The 26,161-nt window shown below is 66.1% G+C and overlaps 1 protein-coding gene across 1 annotated transcript in view; it reads left to right on the top strand.

Moving 5' to 3' along the window:
* The window catches only part of LOC141972856 (lysine-specific demethylase 6B-like), a 29,661-nt gene extending 3,660 nt beyond the window's left edge, over nucleotides 1–26,001 (top strand). Inside the window, 14 exon segments of the mRNA XM_074930893.1 lie at nucleotides 594–1,654; nucleotides 2,330–2,418; nucleotides 2,421–2,455; nucleotides 4,975–5,080; nucleotides 7,151–7,356; nucleotides 11,381–11,445; nucleotides 12,181–12,249; nucleotides 13,015–13,163; nucleotides 14,694–14,808; nucleotides 17,039–17,226; nucleotides 19,150–19,291; nucleotides 20,785–20,911; nucleotides 23,729–23,899; nucleotides 25,838–26,001. Coding sequence (XP_074786994.1) covers nucleotides 594–1,654; nucleotides 2,330–2,418; nucleotides 2,421–2,455; nucleotides 4,975–5,080; nucleotides 7,151–7,356; nucleotides 11,381–11,445; nucleotides 12,181–12,249; nucleotides 13,015–13,163; nucleotides 14,694–14,808; nucleotides 17,039–17,226; nucleotides 19,150–19,291; nucleotides 20,785–20,911; nucleotides 23,729–23,899; nucleotides 25,838–25,861 — 2,547 coding nt within the window. The 3' untranslated portion in view covers nucleotides 25,862–26,001.
* The last annotated feature ends 160 nt before the right edge of the window (nucleotides 26,002–26,161 follow it).

The following is a 26,161-nucleotide window of genomic DNA, read 5'->3' as shown; positions in this document are numbered from 1 at the left end:
GGGGGGGGGGGAGAAGGGGGACCCCCTCCTCAACCGGGGGGGCCAATCCCCCTTTGGGGGGGTCCCCTCTTTCCTACCCGACCCCAACCGCCACCAGCACGACGGGGGGGGGCCCACGAACCCCATTTGAGGGGGGGCCCCCCCCGCATCCCCCCCTACCCCCCCTTTCCGCTGCTCTTACTCCACCAAGGAGGAGGAGGAGGAGGAAGAGGAGGAAGAAAACCACCACCGAGCTCTATCCCCCCCCCCCAAAACCGATTTTTGGTTGGGGACCCCCCCCCGTCACACCTCCACGCCCCCCCCGACGCCCCCTAAAACCTCAGGAACCTCCCCCACGCCCCCCCCTTCCCCCAGCCCCCCCATTTCTTCGGGGGTCGCTTATCCAAAGAGCGGCCCCCCCCCCCCCCCGGACCCTCCCCTTCCTCCTCCTCCTCCTCCTCCTTCATCCTCCTCCTCCTCCTCTTCCTCCTCATCCCCGGGGGGGGCTCCCCGACGCCTTTTCGATTTCGGGGCCCCCCCTTTGGACGATCAATTCGAGGAACCCCCCGAATTCGCCAAAATTTTACCCGACGGTTTGGCCAATATCATGAAAATGTTGGACGAATCCATTCGCCAAGAGGAAGACGAAGGGGGGGCTACCCCACCCCCCCAACCTCCTCCTCCAGCCCCCCCGCTTCTCCCCAGCCCCCCCCGCTCGCTCGCCCCAAAGCGCCTCCGTTTGGGGGTCCCCCAGGTCAGGACCCCCCCGACCCCCCCCGTCTTTATCCTTTCGGCAAACGCGACGACCCCAAATTTTTCAAATCTTTAACGGCCGCTTTCGAAGGGCAAAAAACAACGGGGGGGGCGCCGCGGGACACCCTAAAAATTCTCCTCCTTCACCCCTCGACCCTCAACTCGCTACCTCATCGCCCGGCTGGGCCCCCCCGCCCCCTAAAATTCAACAAACCCCCCCCCAAATTTCCCGTTCGGAATCGGAGGCGTTGGAGGAAATCAGCCGAGCCTGCGAGACCTTGGCGGAGCAAGCGGGGCGTCCCCCCCCCGAAACTCTTCCTCCTTCTTCCGACGCCGCTTCGACACCCCCTAAATTAGGGGGGAGACGTTACCGGAGACCCCTCCCCGTCACCGCGACCTTCGTCGGGCCCCCCCCCGCCGTCGTCACCCCCGTAAAGAAACCGATCGCCCCGTTTTGGCCGCTTTGGATTTACAACGATCCGGGATGCGAGAAAAAGGGGAACGTCCCCCCCCCGTCCCCCCCCATCATCATCATCACCACCATCATCATCATCACCATCATCACCATCACCGTCATCATCCGCCATCTTCACGCTTGGAAAATAAATCCGTCGCGCCCCCCGATTCTTCTAACCCCCCCCCTCAACCTCAACCCCCCCCCCCAGCTCCCCCCCCCCCCGGCTTTTGTCAGCTCGGCCGATCTCCTCAAGCTCCGATCTTTGGGGGAGGGACCCCCGAAAGAATTAAAAATCCGATTGATTAAAGTAGAAAGCGGAGCCGGGGGGGGCACCGGGACCCCCACGATAACGGGGGGGGGCGCGGGTGACACCTTCGTCGCTTCGGAAATTGAGGAACCCCGGGCCCCCCCCCTGGCTCAACTCACCATCCGCCACAGCGCCGCCGAGGTCGTCCGCGCCAGCAAGTTAGTTTTTTTTTGGGGGGGGGGGTCGGGGGGGGGGTTTACGGAGGGTTTGGGGGGTCAGATGGGGTTGGAGGGGGGGGTTGGAAGGGGGTTTGGGGGGTTACAGGGGGGTTTTGGGGTTCAAGTGGGCTGGAGGGGGGGTTTGGGGGGTTGGATGGGGGGTTGGGGGGTCAAAAGGGGGTTTGGGGGGGCTACAGGGGGATTTGGGGGTTCAGGTGAGGCTGGAGGGGGGGTTTGGGGGTCAAAAGGGGGTTTGGGGGGTCAAAATGGGGTTTGGGGGGGGTTACGGGGGATTTGGGGGTTCAGGTGGGGCTGGAGGGGGGTTTGGGGGGGTTACAGGGGGATTTGGGGGGTCACTGGGGGGTTTGGGGGGGCTACAGGGGGATTTGGGGGGGATTTCGAGTTGTTTCCCCCGCCCCGTCCCCCCCATTCCCCCCCTTCCCCCCCACCCCCCCATTTCCCCCCTATCCCTCCCCCCATGACCCCCCCCACGCCCCCTTGTCCCCCCCACATCCCCCCCCCACCCCCCCGTTCCCCCCATTCCCCCCCCCCCACCTCCCCCATTTCTCCCCTTATCCCTTCCCCATGACCCCCCATGCCCCCCCCACGCCCCCTGTGCCCCCCCCCCGTGCCCCCCGGTGCCCCCCCGTTTCGGGGCTGACCCCCCCTCCGCAGGCAGGCGCGGGTGCCGGGCCCCTTCCGCCAGTCCTACCTCTGCCCCGCGCAGTCGGTGAAGCCCCACATCGACTCCCGGGAGAAGCTGCCCGGGACAAGCTCAACCCCCCCACGCCCAGCATCTACGTGAGTCCCCATTGGTTCCCCCTCCAACCGGCCCTCGCTCCCCATTGGGCCGCTCGGCGGAACGCCCTGATTCCCATTGGTCAGCACGGGGGGGTGCGGGATGGGGACAACAAGGGATCGCTGTTGATGATTGGCTCGTGGGAGGGGACCTGGGGCATCCCCCTGGGAGTTTGGAGGTCTCCTTGTCCCTGATTGGTCGGTTGGTGGGATCTCCGCGTGCTGATTGGTGCACAGGCAGGATCCCCTCATTCTGATTGGCCCACCGGCACAAGCTACAGGGTGTCCCCGCTGCTGATTGGCTCGTGGGAGGGGCCCTGGGGCGTCCCACTGCAGGTTTAAGCATGTCCCTGTCCCTGATTGGTCCGTTGGTGGGATCCCTTCATGCTGATTGGCTCACTAGCAGGGTCCCCTCTTTCTGATTGGCCAGCTGGCAGGGCTCCTGGGACACTCCCCATGCTGATTGGCTCGTGGGAGGGGCCCTGGGCGTCCCCCTGCGGGTTTAAGCATGTCCCTGTCCCTGATTGGTCGGTTGGTGGGATCCCCGCATGCTGATTGGCTCACTGGCAGGGTTCTCTCTTTCCGATTGGCCCGCCAGCAGATGCTATAGGGTGTCCCCGCTGCTGATTGGCTCGTGGGAGGGGCCCTGGGGCGTCCCCCTGCAGGTTTAAGCATGTCCCTGTCCCTGATTGGTCCGTTGGTGGGATCCCTTCATGCTGATTGGCTCTCAGGCAGGATCTACTCTTTCTGATTGGCCCACCGGCAGGAATGTCCCTTGCTGATTGGCTCATGGGAGGGGCATTGGGGCACCCCCCTGTGGGTCTGGAGAGCTCCTTCTCCCTGATTGGTCGGTTGGTGGGATCCCTTCATGCTGATTGGCTCTCAGGCAGGATCCCCTCCTTCTGATTGGACAGCTGGCAGGGCTCCTGGGGCACCCCCCATGCTGATTGGCTCGTGGGAGGGGCCCTGGGGCATCCCCCTGCGGGTTTAAGCATGTCCCTGTCCCTGATTGGACGGTTGGTGGGATCCCCGCATGCTGATTGGCTCACTGGCATGGCTCCCTCTTTCCGATTGGCCCGCCAGCAGATGCTATAGGGTGTCCCCGCTGCTGATTGGCTCATGGGAGAGGCCCTGGGGCGTCCCCTTGTGGGTCTAAACTTATCCCTGTCCCTGATTGGCTGACTGGCAGGAGCTCCTCCTTCTGATTGGCCCACAGGAGGGATCCCTGATTCTGATTGGCCAGCTGTCAGGGTCCCTGGGGCATCGGCCACGCTGATTGGCTCGTGGGAGGAGTCTTGGGGAATCGCCAATGCTGATTGGCCGACTGGCCGGTTCCCTCCCCTCTGATTGGCCCCGTGCCGGGGCTCATGGGGAATCCCCGCTGCTGATTGGTCCAGGGCGTCCCTGCTGCTGATTGGCCGGTGGGCGGGGCTATTCCCCGGGCTAACCCGCTGCTGATTGGCTTTTGGGGGCGTGTCCCTAGGACATCCCCATCCTGATTGGCTGTTGGGTCAGGGCCTCCCTGCTCTGATTGGCTGCTGCTCCGGGGCTTCTCCATCCTGATTGGCTGCGGGACAGGACATCCCCGTTCCGATTGGCCGGTGGGCGGGGCCAATCCCCAGGGGAACCCGCTGCTGATTGGCTGCGGGAGGTGATTCCCCAGGTCATCCCCATCCTGATTGGCTGAGGGGGCCAGGCCTTCTCTGTCCTGATTGGCTGATGCGCCAGCACCCCCCCTGTGTTGATTGGCTGCTGGGCCAGGCCTTCTGTGTCCTGATTGGCCGGTGGGCGGGGCTAATCCCCAGGGGAACCTGCTGCTGCTGATTGGCTGCGGGAGGGGATTCCCCAGGATATCTCCCTCCTGATTGGCTGATGGGTCAGGGCCTCCCTGCTCTGATTGGCTGCTGCTCCGGGGCTTCTCCATCCCGATTGGCTGCGGGACAGGACATCTCTGTGCTGATTGGCTGGTGGGCGGGGCTGATCCCTAGAGGAACTCGCTGCTGATTGGCTGAGAGGGGATTCCCCAGGATATCCCCATCCTGATTGGCTGGCGCCCCGGCACACCCTTGTGTTGATTGGCTGATCGGCCAGGCCTTCTCCGTTCTGATTGGCCGCTGGCCTGGGAAAATCTTTGTGCTGATTGGCCGGTGGGCGTGGCTAATCCCCAGGGGAACCTGCTGCTCCTGATTGGCTGCGAGAGGGGATTCCCCAGGACGTCCCCATCCTGATTGGCTGAGGGGCCGGGGCTTCTCTGTCCTGATTGGCCGGTGGGCTGAGACATCTCCGTCCTGATTGGCCGGTGGGCGGGGCTAACCCCCACGGGATCCTGCAGCTGATTGGCCCGCAGGATCCCCTTGCAGGCGTTGGGTGGGGTGCGGGTGGGTGCGTCCCGTCCTCCCGTTGGCCGCTTTATAGAGGGGGCGGGGCGGTTGGGGTTTCTCTCTTCTCCCATTGGTGTCTGCGGGGGCCGCGGGGGCGTGGCCGGCGGCCTCTGATTGGCCGCCCCGCCTGTCCCCGCCCAGCTGGAGAGCAAGCGGGACGCCTTCTCCCCCGTCCTGCTCCAGTTCTGCACCGACCCCAAGAACCCCATCACCGTCATCCGGGGGCTGGCCGGCTCCCTGCGCCTCAGTGAGTCCGCGGGCCACCGCATCCGGGGGGGCCACCGAATCCCGGGGGGCCACCAAATCCCGGGGGGGGCCACAAAAATCCCGGGGGGGGCCACTGAATCCCAGGGGGGCCACAAAAATCCCGGGGGGGCCACAAAAATCCCAGGGGGGATCACTAGATCTCAGGGGGGCCACCGGATCCTGGGGGGTGGCCACAAAAATCCCGGGGAGGGCCACCGAATCCCGGGGGGGCCACAAAAATCCCGGGGGGGCTCCAAAAATCCCGGGGGGGGCCACTGAATCCCGGGGGGGGCCACTGAATCCCGGGGGGGGCCACAAAAATCCCGGGGGGGGCCACTGAATCCCGGGGGGGCCCCAAAAATCCCAGGGGGGATCACTAGATCTCAGGGGGGCCACCGGATCCTGGGGGGTGGCCACAAAAATCCCGGGGGGGGCCACTGAATCCCGGGGGGGGCCACAAAAATCCCGGGGGGGGCCACCGAATCCCGGGGGGGGCCACTGAATCCCGGGGGGGGCCACAAAAATCCCGGGGGGGGCCACTGAATCCCGGGGGGGCCACCGAATCCCGGGGGGGCCACAAAAATCCCGGGGGGGCCACAAAAATCCCGGGGGGGGCCACCGAATCCCGGGGGGGGCCACTGAATCCCGGGGGGGCCACCGCATCCCGGGGGGGGCCACAAAAATCCCGGGGGGGGCCACCGAATCCCGGGGGGGGCCACAAAAATCCCAGGGGGGATCACTAGATCCCAGGGGGGCCACCGGATCCTGGGGGGTGGCCACGAAAATCCCGGGGGGGGCCACAAAAATCCCGGGGGGGGCCACTGAATCCCGGGGGGGGCCACTGAATCCCAGGGGGGGCCACAAAAATCCCGGGGGGGGCCACTGAATCCCGGGGGGGGCCACTGAATCCCGGGGGGGCCACAAAAATCCCGGGGGGGGCCACCGAATCCCGGGGGGGGCCACCAGATCCCGGGGGGGGCCACTGAATCCCGGGGGGGCCACAAAAATCCCGGGGGGGGTCACTAGATCTCAGGGGGGCCACCAAATCCCGGGGGGGCCACAGAAATCCCGGGGGGGGGTCACTAGATCTCAGGGGGGCCACCAGATTTCGGGGGGGGGCCACCAAATCCTGGGGGGGCCACCAAATCGTGAGGGGAGGGCCACTGAATCCCGGGGGGGGGGGCACCAAATCTTTCAGGGGGCCACCAGATCACAGCGGGGGGCCACCGGATCCTGCGGGGTGGCCACTAAATCCCAGGGGGGCCCCTAATTCCTGGGGGGGGGGCCTCAAAATTCCAGGAGGGGGCCACGAAAAATTCCAGGGGGGACCCCAAAATGTCGGGGGGGGGCCCCAGTGTTGTCCCTGTCCCCGTTGATGCCCCATTACCCCCGTCCCTGTCCCCATAGAGACCCCCCCCTCACTTTTGGGGTCCCCCCCGACTTTTGGGGACCCCCCTGATTTCTGGGCCCCCCCCTAACTTTTGGGGACCCCCCCCGACTTTTGGGGACCCCCCCGGGGCCCCCCCATTTCCTTTCTCTCTCAGACCTGGGGCTGCCCAGCACCCAAGTCACTCCAGATCCCCCTTACCCCCATCCCTGTCCCCATAGGGTCCCCCCCCTGACTTTTGGGGCCCCCCCCTGACTTTTGGGGACCCCCCTGATTTCTGGGCCCCCCCCTAACTTTTGGGGACCCCCCCAGGGCCCCCCCATTTCCTTTCTCTCTCAGACCTGGCGCTGCTCAGCACCCAAGTCACTCCAGCTCCCCCTTACCCCCATCCCTGTCCCCATAGGGTCCCCCCCCTGACTTTTGGGGACCCCCCCGACTTTTGGGGACCCCCCCGACTTTTGGGGACCCCCCCGGGGCCCCCCCATTTCCTTTCTCTCTCAGACCTGGCGCTGCCCAGCACCCAAGTCACTCCAGCCCCCCCTTACCCCCATCCCTGTCCCCATGGGCCCTCCCTGTCCCCATAGAGACCCCTTCCCTCCCTTTTGGGGACCCCCCCTGACTTTTGGGGCCCCCCCTGATTTTTGGGGACCCCCCCGGGGCCCCCCCATTTCCTTTCTCTCTCAGACCTGGGGCTGTTCAGCACCAAGACGCTGGTGGAGGCGAGCGGGGAGCACGCCGTGGAGGTGCGCACCCAGGTCCAGCAGCCCTCGGACCAGAACTGGGACCTGTCGGGCACCCGCCAGGTGTGGCCCTGCGAGAGCAGCCGCTCCCACACCACCATCGCCAAGTACGCCCAGTACCAGGCCTCCTCCTTCCAGGAGTCCCTGCAGGTCAGCTGGGGGGGGCCGCGGGGGGGGCCACGGGGGACAGGGGACAGTTTGGGGACACGGGGGACAATTTGGGGGGACATGCGGGACACGGGGAGACACAGGGAGAGGGGACAAGGGGGACAGGAGCATCACTAAGGACACCCGGTACCAGGTTTCCTCCTTCCAGGAGTCCCTGCAGGTCAGCTGGGGGGGGCCGCGGGGGGGGCCACGGGGGACAGGGGACAGTTTGGGGACACGGGGGACAATTTGGGGGGACATGCGGGACACGGGGAGACACAGGGAGAGGGGACAAGGGGGACAGAAGCATCGCCAAGGACACCCAGAGCCAGGGCTGATCCATCCAGGAGGTCCTGAAGGTCGAGGGGGGGCACAGGGGGGGTTATGGGGGGGCTACGGGGGACAGGGGACAATTTGGGGGGACAGGGGACAGTTTGGGGACACGGGGGACAACTTGGGGGGACATGCGGGACACGGGGAGACACAGGGAGAGGGGACAAGGGGGACAGGAGCATCACTAAGGACACCCGGTACCAGGTTTCCTCCTTCCAGGAGTCCCTGCAGGTCAGCTGGGGGGGGCCGCGGGGGGGGCCACGGGGGACAGGGGACAGTTTGGGGACACGGGGGACAATTTGGGGACACGTGGGGGGCATGGGGGAACACAGGGAGAGGGGACAAGGGGGACAGAAGCATCGCCAAGGACACCCAGAGCCAGGGCTGATCCATCCAGGAGGTCCTGAAGGTCGAGGGGGGGCACAGGGGGGGTTATGGGGGGGCTACGGGGGACAGGGGACAATTTGGGGGGACAGGGGACAGTTTGGGGACACGGGGGACAATTTGGGGGGACATGCGGGACACGGGGAGACACAGGGAGAGGGGACAAGGGGGACAGGAGCATCACTAAGGACACCCGGTACCAGGTTTCCTCCTTCCAGGAGTCCCTGCAGGTCAGCTGGGGGGGGCCGCGGGGGGGGCCACGGGGGACAGGGGACAGTTTGGGGACACGGGGGACAATTTGGGGGGACATGCGGGACATGGAGAGACACAGGGAGAGGGGACAAGGGGGACAGAACTGTGGCAAGGGACACGCAGAGCCAGGGCTGATCCATCCAGGAGGTCCTGAAGGTCAAGGGGGGGGCACGGGGGGGCCACAGGGGACAGGGGACAGTTTGGGGACACGGGGGACAATTTGGGGGCACGTGGGGGTCATGGGGGGACACAGGGAGAGGGGACAAGGGGGACAGGAGCATCACTAAGGACACCCGGTACCAGGTTTCCTCCTTCCAGGAGTCCCTGCAGGTCAGCTGGGGGGGGTCGCGGGGGGGGCCACGGGGGACAGGGGACAGTTTGGGGACACGGGGGACAATTTGGGGGGACATGCGGAACACGGGGAGACACAGGGAGAGGGGACAAGGGGGACAGAAGCATCGCCAAGGACACCCAGAGCCAGGGCTGATCCATCCAGGAGGTCCTGAAGGTCGAGGGGGGGCACAGGGGGGGTTATGGGGGGGCTACGGGGCACAGGGGACAATTTGGGGGGACAGGGGACAGTTTGGGGACACGGGGGACAATTTGGGGGGACATGCGGGACATGGAGAGACACAGGGAGAGGGGACAAGGGGGACAGAACTGTGGCAAGGGACACGCAGAGCCAGGGCTGATCCATCCAGGAGGTCCTGAAGGTCAAGGGGGGGGCACGGGGGGGCCACAGGGGACAGGGGACAGTTTGGGGACACGGGGGACAATTTGGGGACACGTGGGGGGCATGGGGGAACACAGGGAGAGGGGACAAGGGGGACAGAAGCATCGCCAAGGACACCCAGAGCCAGGGCTGATCCATCCAGGGGGTCCTGAAGGTCGAGGGGGGGCACAGGGGGGGTTATGGGGGGGCTACGGGGGACAGGGGACAATTTGGGGGGACAGGGGACAGTTTGGGGACACGGGGGACAATTTGGGGGGACATGCGGGACACAGGGAGACACAGGGAGAGGGGACAAGGGGGACAGGAGCATCACTAAGGACACCCGGTACCAGGTTTCCTCCTTCCAGGAGTCCCTGCAGGTCAGCTGGGGGGGGCCGCGGGGGGGGCCACGGGGGACAGGGGACAGTTTGGGGACACGGGGGACAACTTGGGGGGACATGCGGGACATGGAGAGACACAGGGAGAGGGGACAAGGGGGACAGAACTGTGGCAAGGGACACGCAGAGCCAGGGCTGATCCATCCAGGAGGTCCTGAAGGTCGAGGGGGGGGCACGGGGGGGCTACGGGGGACAGGGGACAGTTTGGGGACACGGGGGACAATTTGGGGACACGTGGGGGGCATGGGGGAACACAGGGAGAGGGGACAAGGGGGACAGAAGCATCGCCAAGGACACCCAGAGCCAGGGCTGATCCATCCAGGGGGTCCTGAAGGTCGAGGGGGGGCACAGGGGGGGTTATGGGGGGGCTACGGGGCACAGGGGACAATTTGGGGGGACAGGGGACAGTTTGGGGACACGGGGGACAATTTGGGGGGACATGCGGGACACGGGGAGACACAGGGAGAGGGGACAAGGGGGACAGGAGCATCACTAAGGACACCCGGTACCAGGTTTCCTCCTTCCAGGAGTCCCTGCAGGTCAGCTGGGGGGGGTCGCGGGGGGGGCCACGGGGGACAGGGGACAGTTTGGGGACACGGGGGACAATTTGGGGGGACATGCGGAACACGGGGAGACACAGGGAGAGGGGACAAGGGGGACAGGAGCATCGCCAAGGACACCCAGAGCCAGGGCTGATCCATCCAGGGGGTCCTGAAGGTCGAGGGGGGGGCACGGGGGGGGCTACAGGGGACAGGGGACAATTTGGGGACGCAGGGGACATGTGGGGACACTTGGGGACACTGGGGGGACACAGGGAGAGGGGACAGAAGTGTCGCCAGGGACACCCAGTGCCAGGGCTGATCCTTCCAGGTCCTGAAGGTCGAGGGGGGGGGTACGGGGGACAGGGGACACGGGGGGGACACGGGGGGGACACGGAACACCCTGGAGCTGGTGGCACTTGGGGACAGCACCTGGGGTTGGCTGAGGGGACATGGGGACACATGCGGGGAGGGGGCGGGATGGGAATGTCCCCTGGGGTGTCCCCTGGGGTGTCCCCTGAGCTTCTTGGGGTGTCCCCAAGTGTCCCCTGGGGTGTCCCTGAGTGTCCCTTGAGTGTCCCCTCATGTCCCTTGGAGTCCTTGGGGTGTCCCCAAGTGTCCCCTGGGGTCCTTGGGTGTCTTGGAGTGTCCTTCAGTGTCCCCAAGTGTCCCCCGGGGTCCTTGGGGTGCCCCCTCATGTCCCCTGGGGTGTCCCCAAGTGTTCCTGAGTGTCCCCTCATGTCCCCTGGGGTGCTTGGGGTGTCCCCAACTAGTCCCCGAGTGTCCCCAAGTGCTTCCTGAGATGCCCCCGAGTGTCCTTTCATGTCCCTTGGAGTCCTTGGGGTGTCCCCAAGTGTCCCCGAGTGTCCCCAAGTGTCCCAGAGTGTCCCCTGGGGTGTCCCTGAGTGTCTCCAGGTGTCCCCTGTGGTGTCCCCAAGTGTCCCCAAGTGTCCCTGGTTGTTCCCTGGGGCCCTTGGGGTGTCCCCTGGGGTGTCCCCGAGTGTCCCCCGAGTGTCCCCTCATGTCCCCTGGGGCCCTTGGGGTGTCCCCGAGTGTCCCCAAGTGTCTCCGAGTGTCCCCTGGGGTGTCCCTGAGTGTCTCCGGGTGTCCCCAAGTGTCCCTGAGTGTTCCCTGGGGCCCTTGGGGTGTCCCCTGGGGTGTCCCCGAGTGTCCCCTGAGTGTCCCCGAGTGTCCCCTGGGGCCCTTGGGGTGTCCCCGAGTGTCCCCAAGTGTCCCAGAGTGTCCTCTGGGGTGTCCCTGAGTGTCTCCGGGTGTCCCCAAGTGTCCCCAAGTGTCCCTGGTTGTTCCCTGGGGCCTTTGGGGTGTCCCCGAGTGTCCCCTGGGGTGTCCCCAAGTGTCCCCAAGTGTCCCCTGCCATCCGGGGGGGTTCTGAGGTGACGTCCCCGCAGGAGGACAAGGACAGTGAGGATGAGGAGGCCGAAGAGCCCGACAGCACCACGGAGACGCCCCCCGGGTAGGGCCCCCCCCGTCACCCCGGGTCCCCTCTTGGGGACACCCCACGGCGAGGGGGGGGGGACACACACACATGTCACCCCCCCCCCAACCCCCCCCATCCCCCAACCTGGGTCCTGGTGTCCCCAAGGGGTCCCCAGGGTGTCCCCAAGGGGTCCCCGTGTCACTGGGGGGGGGTCAAGGTGTCCCCAGAGGGTCCCCATGGGGGTCCCTGTGTCACTGGGGGGGTTTTGGGGGTCCCCAAGTGTCATTAAGGGGGGGTCCCCTGTGTCCTTGGGGGAGTCCTGGTGTCCCCAGGGTGTCCCCAAGGGGTCCCCGTGTCACTGGGGGGGGTCCCTGTGTCCTTTGGGGGGGGTCGAGGGGTCCCCAGAGGGTCCCCAGGCGGTTCCTGGTGTCACTTGGGGGGGTCCTGGGGTCCCCAAGGGGTCCCCGTGTCACTGGGGGGGGGTCCCTGTGTCCTTTGGGGGGGGTCGAGGGGTCCCCAGGGGGTTCCCAGTGTCACTGGGGGGGTCCTGGGGTCCCCAGGGGGGTCCCTGTGTCATGGGGGGGGTGGGGATTGTCCCCCATCCCCACGCACTGGAGGGGGGGGACATGTGACACAGCCCCCCCCACCCCCCAAACTTTTTGGGGACCCCAGTTGGGGTCCCCCCCGTGTCCCCTGTGTCCCCCCGGGACCCCCCCCACCCCATGTCCCCCCCTGTGACCCCCCCCGTGTCCCCCCCCGCCCCCCCCCCAGCAACCCCGACCAGAAATCCCACCAGATCATCAAGTTCGGGACCAACATCGACCTCTCGGACGCCAAGAGGTGAGGGGGCACCCACGGGGGTGGGGGGCACCCATGGGTGCTATGGAGGGGGACAGGGGGCACCCATGGGTGCTGGGGGGGGTCAGGGGGCATCCACAGGGGGTGGGGGGCACCCATGGGTGCTGTGCAGGGGGTCAGGGGTCAACCACGGGGCATGGGGGGCACCTATGGGTGCTATGGAGGGGGTCAGGGGGCACCCATGGGTGCTGGGGGGGTCAGGGGGCACCCACGGGGGGTGGGGGGCACCCATGGGTGCTGGGGGGGTCAGGGGGCACCCACAGGGGGTGGTTGGCACCCATGGGTGCTATGGAGGGGGACAGGGGCACCCATGGGTGCTGTGGAGGGTGTCAGGGGGCACCCATGGGTGCTGGGGGGGGGTCAGGGGTCAACTACGGGGCATGGGGGGCACCTATGGGTGCTGTGGAGGGGGACAGGGGGCACCCACGGGAGATAGGGGGCACCCACGGGGGATGTGGGACACCCATGGGTGCTGTGCAGGGGTTCAGGGGCACCCACGTGTCCTGGGGGGGCACCCACGGGCGCTACGAAGGGAGTCAGGGAACACCTCCGGGGAACGGAGAACACCCCCAGAGGTTGGGGGGGGGGCACCCAAATGGGATGGAGAGCCCCCAGAGAGATCGAGGGGGCACCCGTGAGGATGGGAGAACACCCATAGAGGTCGGGAGGCACCCATGGGTGCTGTACCCGGGGATTAGGGTCCCCCCCCCCCCCCCCCACCCTATTTTTCCACCCGCCGCCCCCCAGGTGGAAGCCGCAGCTGCAGGAGCTGCTGAAGCTCCCGGCGTTCATGCGTGTCTCGTCCACGGGGAACATGCTGAGTCACGTGGGTCACACCATCCTGGGCATGAACACTGTGCAGCTCTACATGAAGGTCCCCGGCAGCCGCACACCCGGTGAGGGGGGACGCGGGGACACCGGGGAGGGGACAGCGGGGGTGACAATGTGGGGGGACACCGAGGGGGAAACGGGGGACACGGGGGTGGTGGGGGGAGATGGCGCTGAGCACCCACCTTGGGGTGTCGGCACGCTTTGGGGGTGTGTGGGGGTGTTACAGTCGGCGGAAGGGGACACCGTGGGGTGACATCGGGGCTGGGGACACCGTGGGGTGACAATGGAGGGGGACAGTGTGGGGGGACACCGAGGGGGACACGGGGGTGGTGGGGGGAGACGGCGCTGAGCACCCACCTTGGGGTGTCGGCACGCTTTGGGGGTGCGTGGGGGTGTTACAGTCGGCGGAAGGGGACACCGTGGGGTGACATCGGGGCTGGGGACACCGTGGGGTGACAATGGAGGGGGACAGTGTTGGGGGTGACAGTGACGGAGGTGACGATGACGGGGGTGATGATGACAGGGGGCTGACATTGACAGGGTGACAGCGACAGGGGTGACAGTGACATTGTGACAGTGTGACAGTGTCAGGGGTGACAGTGACAGGGAGTGATGGTGACAGTGGTGACAGTGACGGGGGTGACAATGACAGGGGGGTGACGATGACAGGAGGGTGACAGCGACAGGGTGACAGTGATGGAGTGATGGTGATGGGGGTGACAGCGACAGGGTGACAGTGTCAGGGGTAACGGTGACAGGGTGACAGTGTCAGGGGGTGGCAGCGACAGGGTGACAGTGTCAGGGGTGATGGTGACGGTGACAGTGATGGGGTGACAGTGACAGTGATGGGGATGATGGTGACGGGGGGGTGATGGTGACAGGGTGACAGTGACCGGGTGACAGTGACATTAGGACAACAACGGGGTGACAGTGTCAGGGATGACAGTGACGGGGGGTGACAGTGACAGGGTGACAGTGACGGAGTGATGGTGACGGGGTGACAGTGACAGGGGGTGACGGTGACAGGGTGACTGACAGTGACAGGGTGACAGTGACAGGGTGACAGCGACAGGGTGACAGTGTCAGGGGTGATGGTGACAGGGTGACAGTGACGGGGGGTGACGGTGACAGGGTGACAGTGTCAGGGGTGATGGTGACAGGGTGACAGTGACAGGGGGTGGCAGCGACAGGGTGACAGTGTTAGGGGTGATGGTGACGGTGACAGTGATGGGGTGACAGTGACAGTGATGGGGATGATGGTGACGGGGGGGTGATGGTGACAGGGTGACAGTGACCGGGTGACAGTGACATTAGGACAGCAACGGGGTGACAGTGTCAGGGGTGACAGTGACGGGGGGTGACAGTGACAGGGTGACGGTGACGGGGTGACGGTGACGGGGTGACGGTGACAGGGTGACGGTGACAGGGTGACGGTGACGGGGTGACAGTGTCAGGGGTGATGGTGACAGTGACGGGGTGACAGTGACAGCAATGGGGGTGATGGTGACGGGGGGGTGACGGTGACGGGTGACAGGGTGACGGGGTGACGGTGACGGGTGACAGGGTGACGGGTGACGGTGACCCCGTCCCCGCAGGTCACCAGGAGAACAACAACTTCTGCTCCGTCAACATCAACATCGGCCCCGGGGACTGCGAGTGGTTCGCGGTGCACGAGCACTACTGGGAAACCATCTCGGCCTTCTGCGACAAGTGAGGGCGGGGCCTGCGCGGGGGGCGGGGCCTGCGCCGGAGGGGGAGGAGCCGGGGGAGGAGCCTGGGTGGCGAGGGAGGGGCTTGGGTGGCGAGGGAGGGGCTAAAGGCAGGGGAAAGGGGGGAGCTGGGAGAGCAGCTCTGGGTGCTGTGGGGGAAAGGGGGCGTGGCCAACGGGGGAGGGGTGTGGTCATTGGGCATGGCCAAGCACGGTGGGCGTGGCCAGCCCCCATAAGGGGGACCCACGGTGGCTGCAGGGGCGTGGCCAGGTGGACTGAAGGGGCGTGGCTACGCACCGAGGGGGGTGTTTATGTGGTTGGGGGTGTGGTCATGAGGCGTGGCCAAACACGGTGGGCGTGGCCAGCCCCCATAAGGGAGACCTACAGGGGCGTGGCCAGGTGGGCTGAGGGGGCGTGGCCACCCACCAAGAGGCGTGTTTATGTGGTTGGGGGCATGGTTATAAGATGGGGGCGTGGCTACGTGCCGTGGGCGTGGTCAGTCTCCATAAGGGGTGTGACCAAACAGGTAGGGCCAGACGGTCAGGGTGGGGCAAGGGGGGGGTGTGGCCACGCATTGAGGGGGCGTGGCTACACTCTGTGGGCGTGGCTACATGCGGTGGGCGTGGCTGCACCTCACCTCCACACCATAGGGGCGTGCCTACCCTTGTCCTCCATAAGGGGGGGGCGTGGCAGCGTTTTCAGGGGTGAGGGGGTGTGGCCACACCCTGAGGGGGCGTGGCTACATTCTGTGGGCGTGACTACGCGTTGTGGGCGTGGCTACACGCAGTGGGCGTGGCTACACCTCACCTCCACACCATAGGGGCGTGCCTACCCTTGTCCTCCATAAGGGGGCGGCGTGGCAGCGTTTTCAGGGATGAGGGGGTGTGGCCACGCACTGAATGGGCGTGGCTACATTATGTGGGCGTGGCTACACGCAGTGGGCGTGTCTACACCTCACCTCCACACCATAGGGGCGTGCCTACCCTTGTCCTCCATAAGGGGGGGGCGTGGCAGCGTTTTCAGGGGTGAGGGGGTGTGGCCACGCACTGAAGGGGCGTGGCTACATTCTGTGGGCGTGACTACGCTTTGTGGGCGTGGCTACACGCAGTGGGCGTGGCTACACCTCACCTCCACACCATAGGGGCGTGCCTACCCTTGTCCTCCATAAGGGGGGGGCGTGGCAGTGTTTTCAGGGGCGAGGGGGTGTGGCCACGCACTGAATGGGCGTGGCTACATTATGTGGGCGTGGCTACACGCAGTGGGCGTGGCTACACCTCACCTCCACACCATAGGGGCGTGCCTACCCTTGTCCTCCATAAGGGAGGGCGTGGGAGCGTTTTCAGGGGCGAGGGGGTGTGGCCACGCACTGAAGGGGCGTGGCTACATTCTGTGGGCGTATCTACGTGTTGTGGGCGTGGCTACACGCAGTGGGCGTGGCTACACCTCACTTCCACACCATAGGGGCGTGCCTACCCTTGTCCTCCATAAGGGGGGGGCGTGGCAGCGTTTTCAGGGGTGAGGAGGTGTGTCCACGCCCTGAGGGGGCGTGGCTACATTCTGTGGGCGTGACTACGCTTTGTGGGCGTGGCTACACGCAGTGGGCGTGGCTACACCTCACCTCCACACCATAGGGGCGTGCCTACCCTTGTCCTCCATAAGGGGGGGGCGTGGCAGCGTTTTCAGGGGCGAGGGGGTGTGGCCACGCCCTGAGGGGGCGTGGCTACATTATGTGGGCGTGGCTACACGCAGTGGGCGTGGCTACACCTCACCTCCACACCATAGGGGCGTGCCTACCCTTGTCCTCCATAAGGGAGGGCGTGGCAGCGTTTTCAGGGGCGAGGGGGTGTGGCCACGCACTGAAGGGGCGTGGCTACATTCTGTGGGCGTGGCTACGTGTTGTGGGCGTGGCTACACGCAGTGGGCGTGGCTACACCTCACTTCCACACCATAGGGGCGTGCCTACCCTTGTCCTCCATAAGGGAGGGCGTGGCAGCGTTTTCAGGGGCGAGGGGGTGTGGCCACGCACTGAAGGGGCGTGGCTACATTCTGTGGGCGTATCTACGTGTTGTGGGCGTGTCTACACGCAGCGGGCGTGGCCAGAGCAGGCAAAGCCCGCGGTGCGGTAGGGGGGTGTGTGTGTGTGTTTAGGGAAGGGACGGCGGGCTGGGTCTGGGCGGGGTGGGCGTGTCGGTGGGCGTGTCCCGTGCTGACCCCTCCCCACCCCTCCCCAGGCACGGCGTGGACTACCTGACGGGCTCGTGGTGGCCCATCCTGGAGGACCTGTACCGCTCCAACATCCCCGTGTACCGCTTCGTGCAGCGCCCCGGGGACCTGGTGTGGATCAACGCCGGGACCGTGCACTGGGTGCAGGCCACCGGGTGGTGCAACAACATCGCCTGGAACGTCGGGCCCCTCACCGGTAACTGGGGGGCACTGGGCGGCACTGGGGGGCACTGGGCGGCGCTGCGGGACTCGGGGGATGCGGGGAGACCGGGGGGATATGGGGGAACTGGGGGGATGTGGGAGGAACTGGGGGGACTGGGGGGATATGGGGAGACTGGGGGGATCTGGGGGGCACTGGGGGGCACTGGGCGGCGCTGCGGGACTCGGGGGATGCGGGGAGACCGGGGGGATATGGGGGAACTGGGGGGATGTGGGAGGAACTGGGGGGACTGGGGGGATGTGGGGGGACTGGGGGGGATGTGGGAGGAACTGGGGGGATGTGGGGGGACTGGGGGGATATGGGAGGAACTGGGGGGATGTGGGGGGACTGGGGGGGATATGGGAGGAACTGGGGGGACTGGGGGGATGTGGGGGGACTGGGGGGGATGTGGGAGGAACTGGGGGGATGTGGGGGGACTGGGGGGATATGGGAGGAACTGGGGGGATGTGGGGGGACTGGGGGGACTGGGGGGATGTGGGAGGAACTGGGGGGATGTGGGGGGACTGGGGGGATATGGGAGGAACTGGGGGGATGTGGGGGGACTGGGGGGGATATGGGAGGAACTGGGGGGATGTGGGGGGACTGGGGGGGATATGGGAGGAACTGGGGGGATTGGGGGGATGTGGGGGGACTGGGGGGATATGGGGAGACTGGGGGGCACTGGGCGGCACTGGGGGGCACTGCGGGACTCGGGGGATGTGGGGAGACCGGGGGGATATGGGGGAACTGGGGGGATGTGGGAGGAACTGGGGGGACTGGGGGGATGTGGGAGGAACTGGGGGGATGTGGGGGGACTGGGGGGATATGGGAGGAACTGGGGGGATGTGGGGGGACTGGGGGGGATATGGGAGGAACTGGGGGGACTGGGGGGATGTGGGGGGACTGGGGGGATATGGGGAGACTGGGGGGCACTGGGCGGCACTGGGGGGCACTGCGGGACTCGGGGGATGCGGGGAGACCGGGGGGATATGGGGGAACTGGGGGGATGTGGGAGGAACTGGGGGGACTGGGGGGATATGGGAGCAACTGGGGGGACTGGGGGGATGTGGGGGGACTGGGGGAACTGGGGGGATATGGGGGAACTGGGGGGATGTGGGAGGAACTGGGGGGATGTGGGAGGAACTGGAGGGACTGGGGGGATACAGGGGTACTGGGGGCATATGGGAGGAACTGGGGGGACTGGGGGGATGTGGGGGGACTGGGGGGATATGGGGAGACTGGGGGGCACTGGGCGGCACTGGGGGGCACTGCGGGACTTGGGGGATGTGGGGAGACCGGGGGGATATGGGGGAACTGGGGGGATGTGGGAGGAACTGGGGGGACTGGGGGGATGTGGGGGGACTGGGGGAACTGGGGGGATGTGGGGGGACTGGGGGGACTGGGGGGATACGGGGAGACTGGAGGGATATGGGGGGACTGGGGGGACATGGGAGACACTGGGGGAATATGGAGGGACTGGGGGGATGTGGGGAGACTGGGCGGGCTGGGGGGATATGGAAGGAACTGGGAGGACTGGGGAGATATGGGGCACCAGGGGAACTGGGGGATATGGGGGGACAGCGGGATGTGGCAGGGAGATGTCGGGGATACGGGGGTGTGGGGGGGACTGGGGGGGACACAGGGTGGTGAGGAGGTGGCAGGAGATGGGGGGGGGGCCAGTGGGGATACGGGGCGGGGCACACGGGGACATGGCGGGGACAGCAGGGACATGGCAGGGGGGGGACACAGCACAGCCCGGGGGGGGGTGTGTGTGTGTGTGTGACATCAGGGACAGACAGCAGCGTCACGTGACACAGACCTGGGCAGGGAGGGGACACACGCTGAGCCCTGGGGACACGTGTCGGGGTTGAGGGGGGACCCGTGGTGGCCCTGATGTCCCCATTGTCCCCCCCCCCCCAGCCTACCAGTACCAGCTGGCGCTGGAGCGCTACGAGTGGAACGAGGTGAAGAACGTCAAGTCCATCGTCCCCATGATCCACGTGTCCTGGAACGTGGCCAGGACCGTCAAGATCAGTGACCCCGACCTCTACAGGATGATCAAGTGAGCGGGGGGACACGGAGGGGACACGGGGACACGGCGGGGGACACGGAGGGGACATGGGGACACGGGGCGGGGGACACGGAGGGGACATGGGGGGGACACGGGGGGGATACGGAAGGGATGGAGACATGAAGGGGACACGGAGGGGACACGGAGAGGACACGGGGACATAGAGGGGACACGGAGGGGACATGGGGGTGGATGGGGACATGGGGGGGACACGGGGGGGATACGGAAGGGATGGAGACATGAAGGGGACACGGGGGGGACACGGAGAGGACACGGGGACATAGAGGGGACACGGAGGGGACATGGGGGTGGATGGGGACATGGGGGGGACACGGGGGGGATACGGAAGGGATGGAGACATGAAGGGGCCACGGAGGGGACACGGGGGGGACACGGAGAGGACACGGGGACATAGAGGGGACATGGGGGTGGATGGGGACATGGGGGGGACACGGGGGGGATACGGAAGGGATGGAGACATGAAGGGGACACGGAGGGGACACGGGGACACGGGGGGGGACATGGGGGGGACACGGGGAGGGACACGGAGGGGACATGGGGGTGGATGGGGACATGGGGGGGACACGGGGGGGACACAGAGGGGATGGGGACATGAAGGGGACACGGAGGGGACACGGGGGGGACGCGGAGAGGACACGGGGACATAGAGGGGACACGGAGGGGACATGGGGGTGGATGGGGACATGGGGGGGACACGGGGGGGATACGGAAGGGATGGAGACATGAAGGGGACACGGAGGGGACACGGGGGGGGACACAGAGGGGACACGGAGGGGACATGGGGACATGGAGGAAACGTGGGGGGGACATGAAAGGGACACGGAAGGGACATGGGGGTGGATGGGGACATGGGGGGGACACGGGGGGGGAGGTGGAGGGGACATGGGGGGACACAGAGGGGACATGGAGGGATGGGGACATGAAGGAGACGTGGAGGGGACACGGAGAGGATGGGGACATGGAGGGGACATGGGGGGGGATGGGGACACGGGGGGGACACGGGGGGGACATGAAAGGGACATGGAGGGGACGTAGAAGGGACATAGAGGGTTTGGGGACACAGAGGGGACATGGAGGGGACAAAGAAGGGACACAGGACACGGAGAGGACACGGAGGAGGTGGGGACACAGAGGGGACATAGAGGGGTTGGGGACGTGGAAGGGACACAGAGGGGACACGGAGGGGTTGGGGACATGGAGGGGACATGAAGGGGACACAGGACACAGAGGGGTTGGGGACACGGTGGGGACATGTGGGGGGGACATGAAGGGGACACGGAGGGGTTGGGGACACGGTGGGGACAGGGACGGGGCCACGGTGTGACCGTCACAGGCCTTCTCCCACCTCCAGCCGCCTCCACCCTGGCAGGGGCGGGGCCTGGCAGGGGCGGGGCCTGACGGGGGCGGGGCCTGACGGGGGCGGGGCCTGACGGGGGCGGGGGGGGGCCCCGCCGGCCTTGCAGGTACTGCCTGATGCAGTCCATCAAGCACTGCCAGGTGCAGCGCGAGAGCCTGGTCCGCGCCGGCAAGAAAATCGCCTACCAGGGCCGGGTGAAGGACGAGCCGGCCTATTACTGCAACGAGTGCGACGTGAGTGACAGCTGGGGGCTGGGCGGGGCCTGGGAGGGGGCGGGGCGGGGGCTCGGGGATGGGTTCGGCAAAGGTTTGGGCGTGGTTTGGATGGTTTCTTGGTGGTTGGCTTGGTTTGGGCTTGGGGGGGGGGGGTGTTGGGTGAGTCTTGGGCGTGGGCTTGGGCCTGGGGTTGGCCGTGGGCTTGGCTTGGGTGTGGGCATGGGCGTGGCACGGTCTTGGCCATGGTCTTGTATGATCTTGGTCTTGGTCATGGTCTTGGTCTTGGTCTTGGTCATGGTCTTGGTCTTGGTCTTGGCCATGTTCTTGGTCTTGGTCTTGGCCATGGTCTTGGTATGATCTTGGTCTTGGCCATGTTCTTGGTCATGGTCTTGGCCATGGTCTTGGTCATGGTCTTGGCCATGGTCTTGGTATGATCTTGGTCTTGGTCATGGTCTTGGTCTTGGTCTTGGTCATGGTCTTGGTCTTGGTCTTGGCCATGTTCTTGGTCTTGGTCTTGGCCATGGTCTTGGTATGATCTTGGTCTTGGCCATGGTCTTGGTCATGGTCTTGGCCATGGTCTTGGTCATGGTCTTGGCCATGGTCTTGGTATGATCTTGGTCTTGGTCATGGTCTTGGTCTTGGTCTTGGCCATGTTCTTGGTCTTGGTCTTGGCCATGGTCTTGGTATGATCTTGGTCTTGGCCATGGTCTTGGTCATGGTCTTGGCCATGGTCTTGGTCATGGTCTTGGCCATGGTCTTGGTATGATCTTGGTCTTGGTCATGGTCTTGGCCATGGTCTTGGTATGATCTTGGTCTTGGTCTTGACTTGGCCATGGTCTTGGTCTTGGTCTTGGCCATGGTCTTGATATAATCTTGGTCTTGGCCATGGTCTTGGTATGATCTTGGTCTTGGTCTTGGCCATGGCCATGGTCTTGGTCTTGGTATGATCTTGGTCTTGGTCTTGGTCATGGTCTTGGTATGGTCTTGGTCTTGGTCATGGTCATGGTCTTGGTATGATCTTAGTCTTGGCCATGGTCTTGGCCATGGTCTTGGCCATGGTCTTGGTATAATCTTGGTCTTGGCCATGGTCTTGGTATGATCTTGGTCTTGGTCTTAGTACGGTCTTTGTCATGGTTCTAGCCATTGTCTTGGCCACGGTCTTGACCTGGCCTTGGCCACGTTCTTGGCGGGACCTTGGCCACGGTCTCAGCACAGTGTGGCCGTGGGTCTGGGCGTGGCCTTGGCGCGGTGCGGGCGATGCTCTCGGCCGTGGCCTTGATGTCTTCGTGGCCATCGTCCCGTGGCCTTGGCCCCTTCGATCGTCTCTGGTCACGTGTGGTGACACGTCACCGGCCCCGTCACCCGCCGTGGGGTGACACCGCCGGGGCCACCGCCGCGACCTGGGCACCGGGCGGGACCCTCCCGGCCCACACGCCTCAGGACACCCGGGTGGCGCTGTTGGCCCCGTGGTGGTGACACCGCTGTCCCCATGGCTGTTGGCCCCGTGGTGGTGACACCGTTACCCCCCTGGCACTGACGCTGTTACCCCCACAACAGTGACACTGTTGTCCCCATGGCGGTGGTGCTTTTGTCCCCAAGGCGGTGACACCGTTACCCCATGGTGGTGACACCATTACCCCGAGGCAGTGACACCGTTACCCCGAGGCAGTGACACCGTTACCCCAAGGTGGTGACAGTGTTACCCCATGGCAGTGACACTGTTACCCCAAGGTGGTGACACTGTTGTCCCCATGGCGGTGACACCGTTACCCTGTGGTGGTGACACCGTTACCCCAAGGTGGTGACACCGTTACCCCATAGCAGTGACACTGTTACCTCATTGTGGTGACACCATTACCCCGTGGCAGTAACACTGTTACCCCGCGGCGGTGACACCGTTACCCCACAGCAGTGACACCGTTACCTGTGGCGGTGACACCGTTACCCCGCGGCAGTGACACCGTTACCCTGCGGCGGTGACACCATTACCCCATGGTGGTGACACCATTATCCCGTGGCAGTGACACTGTTACCCCGCGGCAGTGACACCGTTACCCCATAGCAGTGACACCGTTACCCCACAGCAGTGACACCGTTACCCCACAGCAGTGACACCGTTACCCCACAGCAGAGACACCGTTACCCCATAGCAGTGACACCGTTACCCCATAGCAGTGACACTGTTACCCCACAGCAGTGACACCGTTACCCCACGGCAGTGACACCATTACCCCATAGCAGCGACACCATTACCCCACAGCAGTGACACCGTTACCCCACAGCAGCGACACCGTTACCCCACAGCAGCGACACCGTTACCCCCACAGCAGCGACACCGTTACCCCACAGCAGTGACACCGTTACCCCACAGCAGCGACACCATTACCCCACAGCAGCGACACCGTTACCCCACAGCAGCGACACCATTACCCCACAGCAGCGACACCATTACCCCACAGCAGCGACACCGTTACCCCACAGCAGTGACACTGTTACCCCACAGCAGTGACACCATTACCCCGCGGCGGTGACACCGTTACCCATGGCAGTGACACCGTTACCCCACAGCAGTGACACCATTACCCCACAGCAGCGACACCGTTACCCCACAGCAGCGACACCGTTACCCCACAGCAGTGACACCGTTACCCCACAGCAGCGACACCATTACCCCACAGCAGCGACACCATTACCCCACAGCAGTGACACCATTACCCCACAGCAGTGACACCGTTACCCGTGGCAGTGACACCGTTACCCGTGGCAGCGACACCGTTACCCGCGGTGGTGACACCGTTACCCGCGGTGGTGACACCGCTGTCCCCGCCCCCGCAGGTGGAGGTGTTCAACATCCTGTTCGTGACGAGCGAGACCGGGGGCCGCAACACGTACCTGGTGCACTGCGAGGGCTGCGCCCGGCGCCGCAGCGCCCACCTGCACGGCGTCGTCGTCCTCGAGCAGTACAAGACCGAGGAGCTCATGCACATCTACGACGGCTTCACCCTGGTCAGCGCCCGCGGGGGGGGACACCCGGGGCCGGGGGGGACGCCTGGAGGTGGTGGGGGGACACCTGGGGGGGTGGGGGACACCCAGGGCCGAGGGGGGACACCCGGGGCCGGGGGGGACACCTGGGGCCGGGGGGGACACCTGGGGGGGTGGTGGGACACCTGGAGGGTTGGGGGACACCCGGGGCCGAGGGGGGACACCTGGAGGTGGTGGGGGGACACCTGGGGGGTGGGGGGACACCTGGGGGGTGGGGGACACCCAGGGCCGAGGGGGGACACCCCGGGGCCGGGGGGGACACCTGGAGGTGGTGGGGGGACACCTGGGGGGCTGGGGGACACCCGGGGCCAGGGGGGGGACACCCGGGGTGGTGGGGGGACACCTGGAGGGTTAGGGGACACCCGGGGCCGGGGGGGGACACCTGGGGCCAGGGGGGACACCTGGGGGGGTGGTGGGACACCTGGAGGGCTGGGGGACACCTGGGGCCGAGGGGGGACGCCTGGAGGTGGTGGGGGGACACCTGGGGGGGTGGGGGGACACCTGGAGGGTTGGGGGACACCCAGGGCGAGGGGGGACGCCTGGGGCCGGGGGGGACACCTGGGGGGGTGGTGGGACACCTGGAGGGTTGGGGGACACCTGGGGCCAGGGGGGGGACACCTGGAGCGGGGGGGGGACACCTGGGGGACACACACACACCTGGTGGGGGAGGGATAAACGGGGGGGGGGGGGGGGGGGGGAGAAAAAGTGGTGAAGAGGGGGGAGGGGAAACAGCCGTGGGTGGGGACACCCCGACATGGGAACAGCCTGACATGGGGACACCCGAACATGAGAACAGCCACAGAGGGACACCCCAACATGGGGACACCCCGGCATGGGGACACCCCAACGTGAACCCCCAACATGCAGACACCCTGGGGACACCCACAGGGACACCCCAACATGGGAACACCCCAACACAGGGACACCTGAACATGGGGACACCCCTACGGGAACACCCGACATGGGGACACCCATAGGGACACCCCAACATAAGCACACCCACATATAGGAACACCCCACCACAGGGACACCCCGACATGGGGACACCCCAACATGGGGGACACCCATAGGACACCCCAACACAGGAACACCCCGACACGGGGACACCCATAGGGACACCCCGACACGGGAACACCCACGTGGGGACACCCTGACAGGGGAACACCCCAACAGAACACCCACAGATAGGAACACCCCGACACAGGGACACCCCAACGGGAGACACCCATAGGGACACCCCGACATAGGGACACCCTGACACGGGGACACCCCTACGGGAACACCCACGGCAACACCCCGACACGGGGACACCCCAACATGGGGACACTCCTATGGGACACCCCGACACAGGGACACCCATAGGGACACCCCGACATGGGGACACCCCAACACAGGAACACCCTGACACGGGGACACCCATAGGGACACCCCGGACACGGGGACACCCCTGGGGACACCCCGACACGGGGACACCCCAACGGGAGACACCCATAGGGACACCCCAACACAGGAACACCCTGACACGGGGACACCCATAGGGACACCCCGACACGGGGACACCCCTGGGGACACCCCGACACGGGGACACCCCAACGGGAGACACCCATAGGGACACCCTGACATGGGAACACCCACATGGGGACACCCCGAGAGGAACACCCCAACATGGGGACACCCATAGGGACACCCCGACACGGGGACACCCCGACACGGGGACACCCCAAGGGGAGGGTCACATGACACAGGAACGTCCCCCCAGTGTCACCCAAGCCCCTCCCATGGGCGGGTGTGTCCCCACCCCGGTGTGTCCCCGTTGGGGGGGGGGGGGGGGGTGTGAAGTGACACCCCCAGACACTCGGGGTCCCCCCGACCCCCCCAAAAAAAACCAACACCCTGTTGCAGGTGGCGTCACCCGGCTCCAGATGAGCCCCCGCCCGGCCCAGGGGGATCCTGGGCCCCCCCCGAGGGGACACGCGAGGACACGGAGTGCTGGGGGGGGGGGGGACACACCCACAGACCCCCCCCCCCCCCCCCTCCCCCCACTTTTTATTTATTCATGGAAAAATCACCCCAAAAATCGCCTCCCCCCCCCCCCCCCCCCCAAAAAAAAAAAAAAAAAAAAAAAAATCGCCCGAGTCGTGGCGGGGGGGGACACACACAGACACCCCCCCCCCCCCCCCGGGTGGACTCTTGGAGGGGGGGGGGCGCGGGGGGGGGTGTTTTGGG

Source organism: Athene noctua, chromosome 36 (assembly GCF_965140245.1).
Source record: "Athene noctua chromosome 36, bAthNoc1.hap1.1, whole genome shotgun sequence".
Lineage (NCBI taxonomy): Eukaryota > Metazoa > Chordata > Aves > Strigiformes > Strigidae > Athene > Athene noctua.
This window is presented reverse-complemented; position numbering and strand designations above follow the sequence as displayed.